This window comes from Ursus arctos, unplaced genomic scaffold (genome assembly GCF_023065955.2).
Source record: "Ursus arctos isolate Adak ecotype North America unplaced genomic scaffold, UrsArc2.0 scaffold_20, whole genome shotgun sequence".
Classification (NCBI taxonomy): domain Eukaryota; kingdom Metazoa; phylum Chordata; class Mammalia; order Carnivora; family Ursidae; genus Ursus; species Ursus arctos.
This window is the reverse complement of record NW_026622875.1, coordinates 54,920,745-54,937,244: the sequence shown is the minus strand read 5'-3', so window position 1 is coordinate 54,937,244 and position 16,500 is coordinate 54,920,745. Positions and strand designations below refer to the sequence as shown.

Here is a 16,500-nt window from a genome sequence, read left to right as displayed (position 1 = left end):
GCTCAGGGCATGATCCCAGGGTCCTGCGATCGAGCCCCGCATCAGGCTCCCTGCTCCACCGGGAGCCTGATTCTTCTCTCCCACTCCCCCTGCTTGTGTTCCCTCTCTCACTGGCGGTCTCTCTCTTTGTCAAATAAATAAATATAATCTTTAAAAAAAAAAAAAAAAAAGGGAAATCCCATAAAGCTATGAGATGATTTTTCGGCAGAAACTTTGCAGGCCAGAAGAGGGGCATGAAATACTCAAAGTGCTGAAAGGAAAAAGGCTACAAACAAGAATATTCTACCCAGAAAGGTTATCATTCAGAATTGGGGAGAGATAAAGAGTTTTCGAAAAAAATAAAAGTTAAAGTAATTCACCACCACTAACCTGGCCTTACAAGAAATGTTAAACGGACTTCTTTAAGTGGAAAAGAAAAGGCGGTAATGAGAGGGAAGGAAAGGAAAATATGTCACTGATAAAAGCAAACTTACAGAAAAAGTAGTAGATTAATCACTTATAAAGCTAAAATGAAGATTAAAAGACAAAAGTAGTAAAATCAATCATATCTACAAAAATCAGTCAAGACATACACAAAATAAAAAGGTATACAATATGACATCATATACATAAAATGTGGAGGATTAATATTGTTAGCATGTGTTCAAACTTAAATGACAGTTAACTTAATATAGACTGCTACATATACAGGATTTATATATGAACCTCATGGTAACCACAAACCAAAGACCTATGATAACACAAAAAATAAAGAAAAAGGAATCCAAGCATACTACTAAAGAAAGTCATCAAACAAGGGAAGAGAACAAGAGAAGAAAGGAACAAGGAACTACAAAAACAACCAGAAAATAACAAACTGGCAATAAGTAATTATCTATCAATAATCACTTAAAATGTAAATGGACTAAATGCTCCATTCAAAAGATAGAAGACTGAACGGATTTTTAAAAAAGACACATTTATATGCTGCCCTCACTACAGATCTAAAGACACGTAGAGATTGAAAGTGAAGGGATGGAAAAAAAATATTCTGTGCAAGTGGAAGTGGAAAAAAAGATGGGGTAGCAATACTTAGAGCAGAAAAAACAGACTTTAAAACAGGCTGTAATAAGAGACAAAAAAAGGGCATTATTACATAGTGATAAAAGGATTAAACCAACAAGAGGATATAGCAATTGTAAATAACTATGCACCCAACACAGGGGCACCTAAATATATAAAGCAAACATTAACAGACACAGAGAAATAGACAGTAATACAATAATAATAGGAAGCTTTAACATCTCACTTGCATTAATAGATAGATCATCCAGACAGAAAATCAGTAAGAAAACAATGGCTTTGAATGACACATTAGGCAGGACTGATTTAACAAATATTACAGAACATTCCGTAAGAAACAGCAGAATATACCTTCTTTTCAAGTGCACATGAGATATTTTCCAGGTTGGATCACACATTAAGCCACAAGACAAATCTCAATCAACTTAGGAGGACTGAAATCATATCAAGCATCCTTTCCAGTCACAGTGGTATGAAACCAGAAAAAAAAAAAAAAAACTGGGAAAAAATGCAAATACTTGGAGGCTAAGCAACATGCTACTTAACAATCAATGGGTTAAAAAAGAAATCGAAGAGGAAATAAAAAATAAAGACAAACAAAAATGGAAATGCAACAGTTCAAAATCTTAGAGATGCAGCAAAAGCAGTTATAAGAGAGAAGTTTATAGTGATATAGGCCTGCCTGAAGAAACAAGAAAAATCTCCAAAAACAATCTAAACTTGTACCTAAAGAAACTAGAAACAGAACATGGCCCAGAGCTAGAAGGAAGGAAATAATAAAGATCAGAACAGAAATAAATGAAAGACACAAAGAAAATAGAAAAAAAAAAATCAATGAAACTAAAAGCTGATTCTTTGAAAAGCTAAATTTTGGTAAACCTTTAATCAGACACATCAATGAGAGAGAGAGAGAGGAATCAAATAACATAAAAAATGAAAGAAGAGAAGTTACGACCCACACCTCACAAGTACGAAGGATTATGAGAGACTACTACAAAAAATCACATGTCAACAAACTGGACAATCTAGAAAAAAAATGAATAAATTTCTAGAAACATGCAATCTTCCAAGACTAAATCAGGAAGAAATAAAAAATATGAACAGACTGATTACCAGTAATGAAACTGAATCAATAATCAAAAACCCAACAAACTGAAGTCCAAGACCAGATGGCTTCCCAAGTAAGTTCTACCTAACATTTAAAGAAGAGTTAATACCTATCTTTCTCAAACTATTTAAAAAAACAGAAGAGGTAGGAATGCTTCTAATTCATTCTACAAGGCCAGTATTTACACTGATACCAAAACCAAATATACAACAACAAAAAAAAGAAAATTACAGATCAATATCTCTGATGAACACAGATGCAATAATCCTCAACAAAATATTTGCAAACTGAATTAAAAAATACATCACAAGGATCGTACACCACAATCAAGTAGGATTTATTCCAGAGATGCAAGCATGGTTCAACATCGGCAAATTGATGTGAAACACCACATTAACAAAATAAAGCATAAAAATCGTATGATCATCTCAATAGATGCAGGAAAAGCATGTGACAAAATTCAACATCAATTCATGATAAAAACTCTCAACAAAGTTTAGAGGAAACATAAACATAACAAAGATCATATATGACACACCTAGAGCTAACATCTTTTTTTTTTTTCAAAGATTTTATTTATTTATGTGACAGAGAGACAGCCAGCGAGAGAGGGAACACAGCAGGGGGAGTGGGAGAGGAAGAAGCAGGCTCATAGCGGAGGAGCCTGATGTGGGACTCGATCCGGAACGCCGGGATCACGCCCTGAGCCGAAGGCAGACGCTTTAACGACTGCGCTACCCAGGTGCCCCTAGAGCTAACATCTTAATAGTGAAAAGCTGAAAGCTTTTCCTCAAAGATCAGAAACAAAACAAGAATGTCTACTCTCACCACTTTTATTCAAAATAGTACTGGAAGTCCTAGCTACAGCACTCAGACAAGAAAAAGAAATAAAAGACATCCAAACTGGAAAGGAAGAAGTAAAACTGTCACTATTTGCAAATGACATTATACCATATATAGAAAACCCTGAAGACTCCACCAAAACACTGTTAGCATAAATGAATTCAGTAAAGTTTCAATTCAGTAAAGGATACAAAATCAGTACAGTAATCAGTTGGGTTTCTATACATTAATAACAAACTAGCAAAAAGAGAAGTTAAGAAAACAATCCCATTTACAACTACATCAAAAAATAATAAAATACCCAGGAATAAATTTACCAAGGAGTTTAAAGACCTGTATTCTGGGGCGCCTGGGTGGCACAGCGGTTAAGAGTCTGCCTTTGGCTCAGGGCGTGATCCCGGCGTTATGGGATCGAGCCCCACATCAGGCTCCTCCACTATGAGCCTGCTTCTACCTCTCCCACTGCCCCTGCTTGTGTTCCCTCTCTCGCTGGCTGTCCCTATCTCTGTCAAATAAATAAATAAAATCTTTAAAAAAAAAAAAACCTGTATTCTGAAAACTGTACGACAGTAATGAAAGAAATTGAAAATGACAAAAATAAATGGAAAATTATACCATGCTTCATGGACTGGAAGAATTACTATTCTTAAAATGTCCATAGCACCCAAAGCAATCTACAGATTCAGTGCCATCCTTACCAAAATACCAACAGTTCTTTTCATACTGCTAGAACAAAGAATCCTAACATTAATGTGGAACCACAAAAGCCTCTAAAGAATCAAAGTAATCTTGAGAAAAAAGAACAAAGCTGTAGGTATTACAATCCCAGATTTCAAACTATACTACAAAGACAGAGTAATCAAAACAGTATGGTATTGGCATAAAAACAGTCACACAGATCAATAGGATACACTAGAGAGCCTAGAAATAAACCCATGCATATCCGGTCAATTATTCTATGACAAAGGAGGGGAAAATATACAATGCAGATAGGACAGTCTCTTCATTAAGTGGTGTTGGTAGGGGCGCCTGGGTGGCACAGCGGTTAAGCGTCTGCCTTTGGCTCAGGGCGTGATCCCGGCGTTATGGGATCGAGCCCCACATCAGGCTCCTCCGCTATGAGCCTGCTTCTTCCTCTCCTGCTCCCCCTGCTTGTGTTCCCTCTCTCGCTGGCCGTCTCTATCTCTGTAGAATAAATAAAATCTTTAAAAAAAAAAAAAGTGGTGTTGGTAAAACTGGACAGCCACGTGCAAAAGAATGAAACTGGACCACTATCTTACACCATTCACAAAAACTAACCAAAAATGAATTAAAGACTTGAATGTAAGACCTGAAACCACAACACTCCTACAAGAAAACATAGGCAGTAAGCTCCTTGACCACAGCTTGGAGACTGTTGGGTTTGACACCAAAAACAAAGGCAGCAAATGCAAAAATAAACAGTGGAACTATAACAAACTACAAAAAAAACCAAAAACTGCTGCACACCAAAGGAAACCATCACTAAAATGAACCTACTGTATAGGAGAAAATATTTGCAAATCATATATCTGATAAGTGTTTAATATCTAAAATATACCATGAACTCATATAACTCTATATCCAAAAAAAAAAAAAAACTAATTTAAAAAAAGGGCAGATCTGAACAAACATTTTTCCAAAGAAGACACACAGATGGCCAACAGACACATGAGAAGGTGTTCAACATCAGTCATCATCAGGGAAATGCAAATCAAAACCACAATGGGATCACCTCACACCTGTCAGAATGGCTGTTACCAAAAGACAAGGAGTAACAAGTGTTGGCAAGGATGTGGAGAAAAGGGAATCTTGCACACTGTGGGTAGGAACGTAAACGGGTACAGCCATGACAGAAAACAGTATGGAGGTTCCTCAAAAAGTTCAAAATAGAACCATCCCTGTGATCCAGATTCTCCTTCTGGGTATTTATCTGAAGAAAAGGAAAACATAACTTGAACAGACAGCTGCACCCCCATGTTCACTGCAGCATTATTTACAATAGCCACGATATGGAAAAACCTAAGTGACCACTGATGGATGAATGGATAAAGAAAATGTGGTCTGTATATATATGTATATATATAATACAAATATTATTCAGCCATAAAAAGGAGGAAATTTTGCTATTTGTAACAACATGGATCTAGAGGGTATAAATCCTGTTATTTATGCTAAGTAAAATAAGTCACATAGAGAAAAACAAATATCCTATGATCTCATATATATGTGAAATTTAAGACACACACACACACCTGAGTTCATAGATACAGAAAACAGACTGTGGTTCCCAGGGGTGAGGCGTGGGCAAAGTGGGTGAAAAGGGTCAAAAGGTACAAACTTCCAGTTAGAAAATAAATAAGTCATGGGGATGTAAGTACAACACAGTGACTATAGTAATACTGTACTGAATATATTTGAACGTTGCTAAGAGAGTAATCTTAAAAGTTCTCCTTGCAAGAAAAAAATTTTTTTTCAAAGATTTTAATTTATTTGTCAGAGAGGGATAGAGAACACAGCAGGGGGAGCACCAGACAGAGGGAGAAGGCGGCTCCCGGCTGAGCAGGGAGCCCCATGCGGCACTCGATCCCAGGACCCTGGGATCATGACCTGAGCTGAAGGCAGATGCTCAACCAACTGAGCCACCCAGGTGTCCCAAGAAAAAAAATGTTATAACTTGTATGGCAGTGGATATTAACTATGCCTATTGTGGTAGTCATTTCTCAATATATACAAATACTGAATCATGAGGCTGTACATCTGAAACTAACAATGTTATATGTCAATAATACTTAAATTTTTAAAAAACAGTAATTTACCTCCACAAAGGGCAGCTCCTTCTTTAATTAGGTTGCTTAGGGTAGGGATAGGGAGGTAGAGGGGACTGAATCCTTTTAATCTATGGTTGAGCTGGGTTTGAGATCTTTTTGTAGCATTTTTTAGATTCAGTTCAAAAATGGCTTAAAATCACCTTAAGGTGAGATCAGAACTTAACCTTCAGGAGAAGTCAGGATCTGAGCAGCGGCGAAACTTCACAGATCTCTGAGCTGTACAACTTAGCTACTTGCTTTTTGAACTCAAGAAATTTTTCCCTATTTTGCATTCTTGCTGACAGCTGGGGAGCTGTCTTTGCTCTCCAGTAAGCACCCTTCACTGTCTGTGCCTTAAGATCTGTCTGTCTCTCTCTCTCTCCTGTGCTCTGACTCCACCTTCTGAAAGGCTGTTGCCTTGTCCTCAGTGAAAACCTGGATAGCTATAGAGGGATATTTGTCAGCTCTCCTGCCATTCCCCCAGCCTGTGGTAGTCCCACTTTATTAAAAGCCCCTAGTGCCTCAGAGAGATTTGCATCAACTCCCAGCCCTGCCTCTATTCTTTAGCAGAGGCCACTCACCTCAGCATCATTCTTCCCTCTCTTTCCCTTACCTCAACCTCCAGCATACCATATCCTTAAACTCAGTTAAGGCCCATGGGAAAGGGGTGGCAGGTGGGTGCAGCCTTACTCTGTGGCTGGGGCTCCTCAAAATTCCAAATTGTCCCTCCAGCCCACAGGCAGTCAAAAGTTTTTCTCTTTACTGGTCTATAGCAGATTCTTCTTCTCCTTTTTTTCTGGGAAGGCTCATTATGTTCTGGATTTTAATTCATTTAGATTTTTTGTGTCCTCAGCTCTCTGGTGGGTTTTTAGGGAACTGCCATTCCCTAGCTTCTTCACCTTTCTCATTATTACAGTGGAAACAACGTCTAACTTTTGCAACTTGCGACATCCTCACAGAAAGAGGGAGTCTTTCTCATCCTTTTTGATGACAGAAAACAGACTTGGAGCAGATAAATAACTTTCACAAGGTTTACAATGAAGAAGAGAGGAGAAAGAAGAAAGAAGAAGAAGAAGAAGAAGAAGAAGAAGAAGAAGAAGAAGAAGAGAGGAAATAAGAAAGAAGAAGAAGAACTGTAATTTAAACTTGTATTTCCTGACTCCAAGTCTAGGAGTTTTTTGTCTGCACAAAGGAGTTCTTTGTACTGACAACAGGTAGTAAAAAGGCGATTTGTACAAGTCATTTACCCTCTCAGTATTTCCAGTTTGTAAACTGAAGGGACTGGGCTAGAGAAACTCAGAAGACGCCTTCAAATCTAATACTTGAAGATACAACGAAGTTTGTGTTTTTAAAATACATAGCATCACAGTTTCTGAAAGCCTAATTGTGTCTTTAGATTTTACACGTCTAATGAGCATCACAAATTTATCAAGTCTCAAACTAACTCTTGCTTTCTTTATCCATACCTAAACTTACTCCTCCCCTAGTCTTCATCTCGGTAGATGACAACTCCTTCCTATCACTCAGGCTCAAGTCATGGAAATCATCCTTGACTTTTTCTATTCCACAACGAATCCATCAACTAATCCTATGGATTACTGCAATAATGTCCTATCTAGTGTCCTCTGTTTTTGTCCCTTCTCCCCTCACTCATACCCCAAACATATTTTCCACAGAGCAGACAGAGTGGTCCTTTTAAAAGTCATATGTCCTTCTTCTTAAACCCTGACAATCACTTCCCGTTCCCACAAAGGAAAAGACGAAGTCCTTCAAATGGCTTATAAATCCTATGTGATTTGGCCAAACTACTTTGAACCTACCATGCACCTCTGTCTTATGACACTCCAGCCACACTGATTTCCTGGCAGTTCCTCCAACACACCAGGAATGATCTTGCCTCAGGACCTTTGCATTTGAGCCCTCTCCTGAAACGGCCTTTTTCCAGGCATTCCCATGAAATAGCCTCTGCTCAAATGTCATATCAGAGAGGCCTTCCCTTCCACTCTATATAAAAAGCAACCTCCCTCCTCTCATCCACTCTCCCATCCCGCCCTAAAACTTCCTCTCTCTCAGTCAGCTTTATTTTTCTCCAAAGCACTTTCACAACCTTATCTGCATGTTTATTTTATCTTCCTCCCACCACAACATAAGCTCCATGAGGGCAAAGCCTTGCCTGTGTCACTGCTGGATACCCACTGCCTACAAGAGTGACTGGCACATAGCACACAATAAACATATGCTGGATAGAAGACCACAGAACAGAAAATTTAATGTAAAGACAATTATAGGGGCAGCACTGAGAGCTCAAAAAGCTGGGTTTGAACCTCGATTCTGACTCCACAAGAACTTTCCCAACAACTGCCCTGTTCCGCTTTCTCACACCCCTCTCATAGCCACCCCAGTGCTGGAGTTGGTAGTAGTAGACCCTACACAGGGTAGAGGTGAGACACAAAATGCAGCAGGGAAGGCAGAGGTAAAAGTGTAGCCCAACCCATGGCTGGCCATATTTGAGCTTTGGTTGTTGCACTGTTAAGGGGTGGGAGGTGGGAGCCAAGTAAATCCTGCAGGATGTCATTAAACATCATCATAATAGAGAGCTTGTCATAAAATAAAAAAGAGCTTGCTGGCTCAGCTGATAAAACACTGAAACTCTTAATCGTGGCGAAGTACGTTCATGCCAGGCACTGGGAACAATCTTTAGTTTGGAAAGAAGCCATGGTATAATGGTGAAGATGCCAGACTTTAGAGACAGACTGGTTAAGTTCAAATCCAGGATCTGCCACTCACTATGTAGCCTTGGACAAATTACCTCATCAGTCTGGGCCTCCTAAACGGGTATAAAAATGTCAATCTCAGAAGGATGTGGAAGGATTAAATAAGATAAATGTGAAGTGATCAGCCTAAAACTGGACAGTGTGGAGGGCTCTATGAAAAAGTAATTGTTACAGTTCTAAAAATTATGCTCCATCCCCATCCCAGTGGAGACCAAAGCGAGACCAACATTGTTAATAGAAGGAAAATATATTCTTTTTACGATCTATAAACATAGATCTCATTATATAAGCATATTAGCTCTCTTAACTATACCATGTGATGGCAAAGAGACCAAAATTATCTGTAAACCTTGGTATATTTTATTGTAAAGTTTCCCCCGCACCCCGTGCTTCCCAACACCTCTGAGAAGTACTAACCACAGACAAACACAGAAAGAGAAGTGCCAAAACAGGGGGAAAGTCTAAGTGAATGAATTAAAATGGGAAAACAGTAATGATACAATGTTATATTTCCGAGAAAAAAAAAATCTGCCTTACAAGCTAAAGTATTAGGCAACAGCAAAAACATGACAAAAGGTATCCCAACGTATATTTTGATCCATATGAAGCAAATTGCTGTCTTTTTTAAACAATTTTAGAATATACAACTAAAATATATGTAAAAATTACTGCTAGGAAAAATCTCAGACAATAGAATTTTATTTTTTTAAATATATTCATCCTCCAAGTCTAAATGGTTTTATGTAAAACACTGGTCTTGTGATTCACAAAAAGCATGTGCCAATTCCTGAATGCAAAGTGAAATGACAGGAGAAACTTTCAATGCTATTACAGCCATGAGTATGAACCCCAATCCAACAATCTGTCTTCATTAATTCCTCTTCATTTCATCTTTCTGAAAAAGGGGAGGGAAAAGTGAGAGGAGAGAAGGCTAGGCATCCCTACTCTGTTCTGTAGCATCTAGCTCAGTGCCAGGAATAACAAATACAAGTATTCATAAGTGCCCAAAAATATTAAAATCCAAACAAGAAAACAAATTTCCTAACATATACCTACCATATATATTGGAGAACATATACTGATGCACTATACATTACAGTATAATCCAGTGTTTACATAAGCAGGTTCTGAGACAATCTGCCTGGTTTTGAAATCTCAATTTATCAGATGGGTGACCTGGGCAAGTTACTCTACCCTTCTGTGCCTCAATTTCCTCACCTCTAAAATGGGGAAATGGTATCTTTCTCAAAGGGTTGTTGTGATGGTTAAATAAGACACATAAGGTGCTTGGAAATACATCTTGCTTAGAATGTCATTATAGAAGCAATAGAAACAAATGGCTTAATTGAAGAAATTTTCATTGAGAGATAGTTAAGCAGAGTTCTAAATTCATGTGCAAAGTCATTCATATCAACTGCTAAAGTTGTATGTTTAGATTGAAACATTTAATGAACAGTAATATAACGATCTTGAATACAGTTCTGGGGATTACACAGGCAGCTTCCTCATTCCCCCTCCTATATATACCAACCATTTCCCACTTTCACTGGAGCCCAGGCATCAGCTCATCATAAAATTAAATCCCTTCCATGAATGAAATTCTTAGTGCTTAAAAATAGACAAAAAGCAAAAAATGTCTAAGTTTAGCAAATCTATCACTAGTACACAAGTATAGTAGAATGCTCTGAAAGTAAGTAAAACTTTAAAATGCACAATAGTGAATCAAGGCGTTCTGTGGGTCAGGATGGAAGGGGAGAAGAAAAGGAAAATGGGCAAGAGGAGGAATATGAGACTTCAGAGAGCTGTGAAAATTCAATTCCTGAATATTCTTCCTTTCTCTTTGCTATAAGAGCTTTTCTCACATATAACATATAAAAATCATTGCAATATTTACAACACTCAGATTTTTGTAAAATTCATTTTGTGAAACTCTTGTTGGTTCCATTAGTCACTTAAAAGCAATTCAGAATTTTAAAAAAATTACACAAAATAAAGACCCCATTTCTGTTATTTGTGGGTAATATTTTTCCCCCTACTATCAAAAGGGCACACATCTGGCAGTTGTTTTTTCAAAGCCAATGATAGATACAGACCAGCCACCTTCTCTTCCTACCATGCCTCCCCCTAGTTACCAAAAAAAAAGAGTCTGCCAGGGTTCCAAAAAAAATTGTAGATTTTCTCTCCAGGCCAACTGGCACTTGGGGAGCCCCCTGCCTTCTCAGATTAGCACTTCCACCGTAGATAAAGAGCAAATCTACACTAGTGATGGTTAAAAGACCTGTTTCTTAAAACCAGGCATTTCCTTATTACCCATCCCAAACCCCTCTCAAATATTCTTTATCAAAGGTGTGTCCCCAGCAGAGACCAGCTCCTCTCTTCTTTTACCCGCTTTGGAGGCCTCCGGAGAAATCACACCTTTGGTCAGCAATTCCTTGAATCCAGTATAGCCAATCCAACACCTCAGCTGAGTCTTCAAGTCAGGTTTTAAAAACGAGCTTAATGGGGGCCAGGTGGTATGCCCACTCACTCTCAAGTTTATTGAATAAAAGTAGTGATTTAAGATTTTCACAATGTACTAATTACTAATTAAATTCCTTAAGGGGCTGCGCACAGGAAGAATCTCCAGCTTAATGCCCCCATTTTTTTTTTTTTGAAAAGGAGGAGGGAAAATCCAAAATTACATATTTAAATTTCCCCACACGCTAAAAATCCTGTCAATGATGAATTTTAAAGAAATACCTATTATGTATATTATTTATATATATTTGCGTAGAAACAAAACAGGTAGCACACAGACTGCAATACAGTGTTACTATGAATATATGATACACATATTCCTTTAAAAACAAAAACAAAAACCACACAAAAAAACCACACCCTCTCTAGGTGGCTTCAGTGGCTCGGCGGGACCAAAAAGCGTCACGCTGTCCGGTTGCCCACCGGGTGGGGGGTCCCAGCGGAGGCCCAGACCTTCCACGCAGAGAATGCTGCGTCGCGGGCGCCCCCGGGCAGGCGGGAGCTCCGGGTCCCCCGGGGCTCCCCCTTCCCCGGGCCCGCACAGTCCTGCCCTGCCCCGCAGCCCCGCAGCCCCGCAGGCCGCAGCCCGGCCTCTCCACCACCCCGGAGCCGCCCGCTGGAACCGAGCAGCGGCGGCGCGGGGGCCTAGCCCGGGCGGGGAAGGGCGGGGCAGCCCAACCGGCACGGGCCCCAGACTCACCATGGCCGAAGAGCCGCGAGCGCGCCCACAGCCCGGAGTCACAAGGCGCCGGCAACGCCCGTTGTCCTGGTGACGCCAGCTGGGCGCCCCGCCCCGTTCCCAAGGTGGGCTCGGAGGCGGTCATTGGTGGCTGGCGAGCACGTGACGTGCAGGGCGGTGCCGTTTGGACCGCCCCCTGCACCCCGACTCCGACCCGTGCCTCCGCTTTTGGGCGGGGCCTCTTCGCCTTTCACACTTTGCATCTGGACCATCATTACCCTGATCACCTTGACATCCCTCACCTGACAGATAACCCAGCCACAGGCTGCCCCGCTGGAAGAGACCTTTGTGGATTTACTTTAAGAAACAGATGACACAGGTAATACATGATTATTAAAGACATTTTAAACTAATGATACCAAGAATGAAAAAGAATAAAACCACACAAAATCCCAGCACAGGTAACCATGGCTTATATTCCAGTTTATCTGCTTCCAGTGAAATATATAATATATTGTATTCTTAAAAATGGAAGCAAACCATACGCACTTTTATAGCCTACTTCTTTCTATTAAAGATTATCTTTGCATGCCAATACATGGAACAGCGTTGTGTGTGTGTGCTCTAATTTATTAAATCAATCCACGATTTGTTGGATGTGTTTAGTATGGTTGAAGGCAACTTGCTATATCCTCAAATTCAGCGCATTAAATCTATGGAGACATGTTCCAAGAGCCAATGTGACATCTCCCTTTGAATGTCTAACAGGTATTTGAAATTAATATACCCCAGATAAGACTTTTGTTGTTGTTGTTGTTATGTTCAGTTAGTCAACATATAGTACATCATAAATTTTTGTTGTAGTGTTCAACGATTCATTAGTTGCGAATAACACCCAGTGCTCATCACAACACGTGCCCTCCTTAATACCCATCACCCGGTTACCCCATCCCCCCGCCTCACCCCCCTGCTGTAGCCCTCTGTTTCCCAGAGTCCAGAGTCTCTCATGGTTTGTCTCTCTCTCTGATTTCTTCCCATTCAGTTTTCCCTCCCTTCCCCTGTTGTCCCCCGCTCTATTCCTTATGTTCCACGTATGAGTGAAACCATATGTTAATTGTCTTTCTCTGCTTTACTTAGCATAATCTCCAGTCCCATCCACGTTGCTGCAAATGTTGTGAAGCAACATTTCTTTCTGATGGCTCAGTAATATTCCATTGTATATATGGTTGTCCATATATACACATCTTCTATATCCATTCGTCTGTTGAAAGGCATCTCAGCTCCTTGATTTAAATATCATACTTACTCTCCAGTCTTCCTCATCCCAGCAAAAGTTTCCACTTTCTCCTTGGTCGTTCAGGACAAAAACCTAGGAATCATTTTGATTCCTTCCTTTCCTCATACCTCATGTTCTGGACTCTATCTTTAAATAAATCCTGAGTCTATTTATTTGTCACCATCTCCACCTCACAGTCACAAGCATCTCTTGCCTAAGTTAGTCTCCATGCCACCTGTCTTCTCTCCTACAGTCTACACAACAGCAGCATTTCAGTGGCTTCTCATGGCACTTAGGAAAAAGATTCAAACCCTCCCTGATGGAGATCTTGCCTCCTGCACTAACTTCATCTCCTACCCCTCTGCCCTCATCCAATCCACACTAGCCATGCTTTATTTCCTGAGGTTCCTCAAACATGTCAAACACTGTCCTACTTAAGGGCCTCGGCAACAACTGCTTCCATTTTTTAGAATAATCTTCCTCTAGAACTTCACGCTGCCCATTTCTTTACTTGAAACAGGTCATTTATCTCCTCTAATGTCATCATCACCAAAGCCTTCACTGACCATTCAATCTGAAATATCTCACCCCAGTTACTCTTTCTCACCACAGTCTTTATAACCTCTCTTGTAACTCACCTGTTTTCAAATACCTAATGCCCCTGGAAATTAACTTTTACAATTTTTGGTATATTAATTACAGCCTGTCTCTTCACTCTGGAATGAAATGTGTCTATCTTGTTCCGTCTCTGTGTTCCTACTGGTTAGAACAGTTCCTGCTTATAGTGGATATTCAAAATTGATGATTGACTGAATGAACGAACATATGTTCTCAGACTGGATGGTCAGGTTGAAGATACAAATAAGAATATGACCTGTCAAAGTAGGGAGTGTGATAGAAGAAAAACTATAATTATAAGTTTTATCTATTCTAATATGAAATATACATAGAAGTAGTAAAATATAAATGTACAGTTTTAAAAAAAAGCGAACACCTATGTAAACACCACCTAGTTCAAGAAATAGAACATTGCCAAAAGCCCTGAAGAGTTCGTGTGTCCTTTCCCAATATTAACCCCCCCTTCTCCAATGAACACTTTCTTAATATTTATAAAAAACACTTTTTTGCTCTTCTTTATATAGTTTTTATAGCTCATTAGTCTTCCTTTCTGTAAAGTATTCCACTGAACGTATATATACAGGAATATATCCATCCCGCTGTTGGGCATTTGGGTTCTTCGCATCATTTCCTCTGTAGGACTGTTATGAAACAGTGCAGTTGTGAGCATTTTCCCTGTGCGTGTGAGTACTCATTTCTCTAGATGAAGGTTTCTTGGCAATTTTGATATTTAAGGACAGAGAATTTTTGTTGTAGATGGTGGGGGAACAGGGCAGGAGGGAACTAGCCTGTGTATTGTAGGGTGTTTAGCAGCATCCATGGCTTTTACCCACCACGTGCTAGTGGCATGGTCTCAGTCGTGAAAACTAAAAATGTCTCCAGCCATTTCTGTACAATGCTGGAGAAGCAAAATTACCCCAGTTGAGAATCACTGATCTAGGGTAAATAGCAAGCAATAGAATTCCTGGTTTGTATATCTTTAGATTTACCACGTAGCGCTAAACTGTTTTCCAAAGTACTTGCAAGACAAGTGACATGGGATTAGTAAAGTAGAGAGCCCCAAGAATGGGTCCCTTGCAAGAACTGGTCTTCCCAGCAAGAATTCTGCTAGAGGGGGGCGCCTGGGTGGCACAGCGGTTAAGCATCTGCCTTCGGCTCAGGGCATGATCCCGGCGTTATGGGATCGAGCCCCGCATCAGGCTCCTCCGCTATGAGCCTGCTTCTTCCTCTCCCACTCCCCCTGCTTGTGTTCCCTCTCTCGCTGGCTGTCTCTATCTCTGTCAAATAAATAAATAAAATCTTTAAAAAAAAAAAAAAAAGAATTCTGCTAGAGGGGCGCCTGGGTGGCCCAGTGGTTAAGCGTCTGCCTTCGGCTCAGGGCGTGATCCCGGCATTCTGGGATCGAGCCCCACATCAGGCTCCCTATGAGCCTGCTTCTTCCTCTCCCACTCCCCCTGCTTGTGTTCCCTCTCTTGCTGGCTGTCTCTATCTCTGTCAAATAAATAAATAAAATCTTTAAAAAAAAAAAAAAGAATTCTGCTAGCAAGGGTGCCAGGGTAGCTCAGTTGGTTAGGCATCTGCGTTCGGCTCAGGTCATGATTGCAGGGTCCTGGGACAGAGCCCCGCATCAGGCTCTCTGCTCAATGGGGAGTCTGCTTCTCCCTCTCCCTCTGCTCCTACCCCCTGCTTGCTCTCTATCTCTCACAAATAAGTAAATAAATAAAATCTTAAAAGAAAAAAAAAAAGAATTCTGCTAGCAAAAACAGACATAATCAACTTTTTTAGAACTTTGGAATCTAATCAAATACCTGTGTCAACCAACAAGTGCTTAATGAGGAAACAAACAACTGAATTTTGGTAGGAGACATTGTGTGGTTTTTGCTTACCTGTCTAGCATCCTTTATTCCCCAGATCAACAGCAGCCTTGTGGACAATGGCCCATTCCTGGTACAATGTATTAGTGCCAGGGAAAGCAATACAGACCTTATTCTCAAAAAGTGTGGTCATGCATTGGACTTGTCTAGTGGTTCCTTAAGGGACCAGCACAGAGACTGATCTTTATTTTGCTTGCTTCGGGTTAGAGTGGCTTTCTGAGTGGCATCTGATGGAAGCATTAAAGATATATGCTACCCATTGCTGCCTGGGGCAGGGAATGAAGGATGAGGCAAATAACAGACAGGTGCAAAAGCCTGGGTATAAAGAAGCTGAAGAGGAAGATTCTTAGGGGACCAAGAGCAGAGAAGGACTACCATGTACACTGGGGGATTTGGAATGCAATGTGCATTCCCCGGGGGCAGACGCATACTCAGAAAAGACCTGAGAGGATCCTAGGATTTATACCTCTGGCTGATCTTTGGACTCCACTTAAGTAGGAGGTGAAGGCTAAGGCAGAGTTGTAGTCAGCTCGGCTTAGCATTGGAGTACCCTAGCCCAAAGCCAATATGCAAAGACCAAGGGAGTTTTTTCTTTCTTTCTTTTTGACTCCAGGCATTTAAGGAAATATATTCTGTTCCCTAGCTGACTGCTGAGATAACAGAACAGATGCTTCAGTGAGCATACAGGACAAGGATTACAATCTTTGCAAAAAATAGTTTGGAAATGGACAACTGCGGCCTTCAACAATCAACACCAGAAAGCCCTGTGGAAAGGGAGAGATTCTATGGAGATGGTGAGCATATTTGTTGTTTTAGACTAGGGGAGGAATGGGTGGGGTACAGAGATGATATCTAAGGGGTATGAGGTTTCTTTTTGGGGTGATGAAAATGTTCTAAAACTGTGGCAATAGTTGCACACAT

General features: G+C 40.3%; 1 protein-coding gene across 4 annotated transcripts in view; it reads right to left on the bottom strand.

Annotated features, from left to right (window-relative positions):
- Positions 1–11,908, bottom strand: part of FBXL2 (F-box and leucine rich repeat protein 2) — a 112,774-nt gene extending 100,866 nt beyond the window's left edge. For all 4 annotated transcript variants that reach the window (XM_057315884.1, XM_026496677.4, XM_048216119.2 and 1 more), the window contains exon 1: positions 11,833–11,908. In XM_057315884.1, coding sequence (XP_057171867.1) covers positions 11,833–11,835 — 3 coding nt within the window. In that variant the 5' untranslated portion in view covers positions 11,836–11,908. The remainder of the gene's footprint in view (positions 1–11,832) is intronic.
- Positions 11,909–16,500: the final 4,592 nt, after the last annotated feature.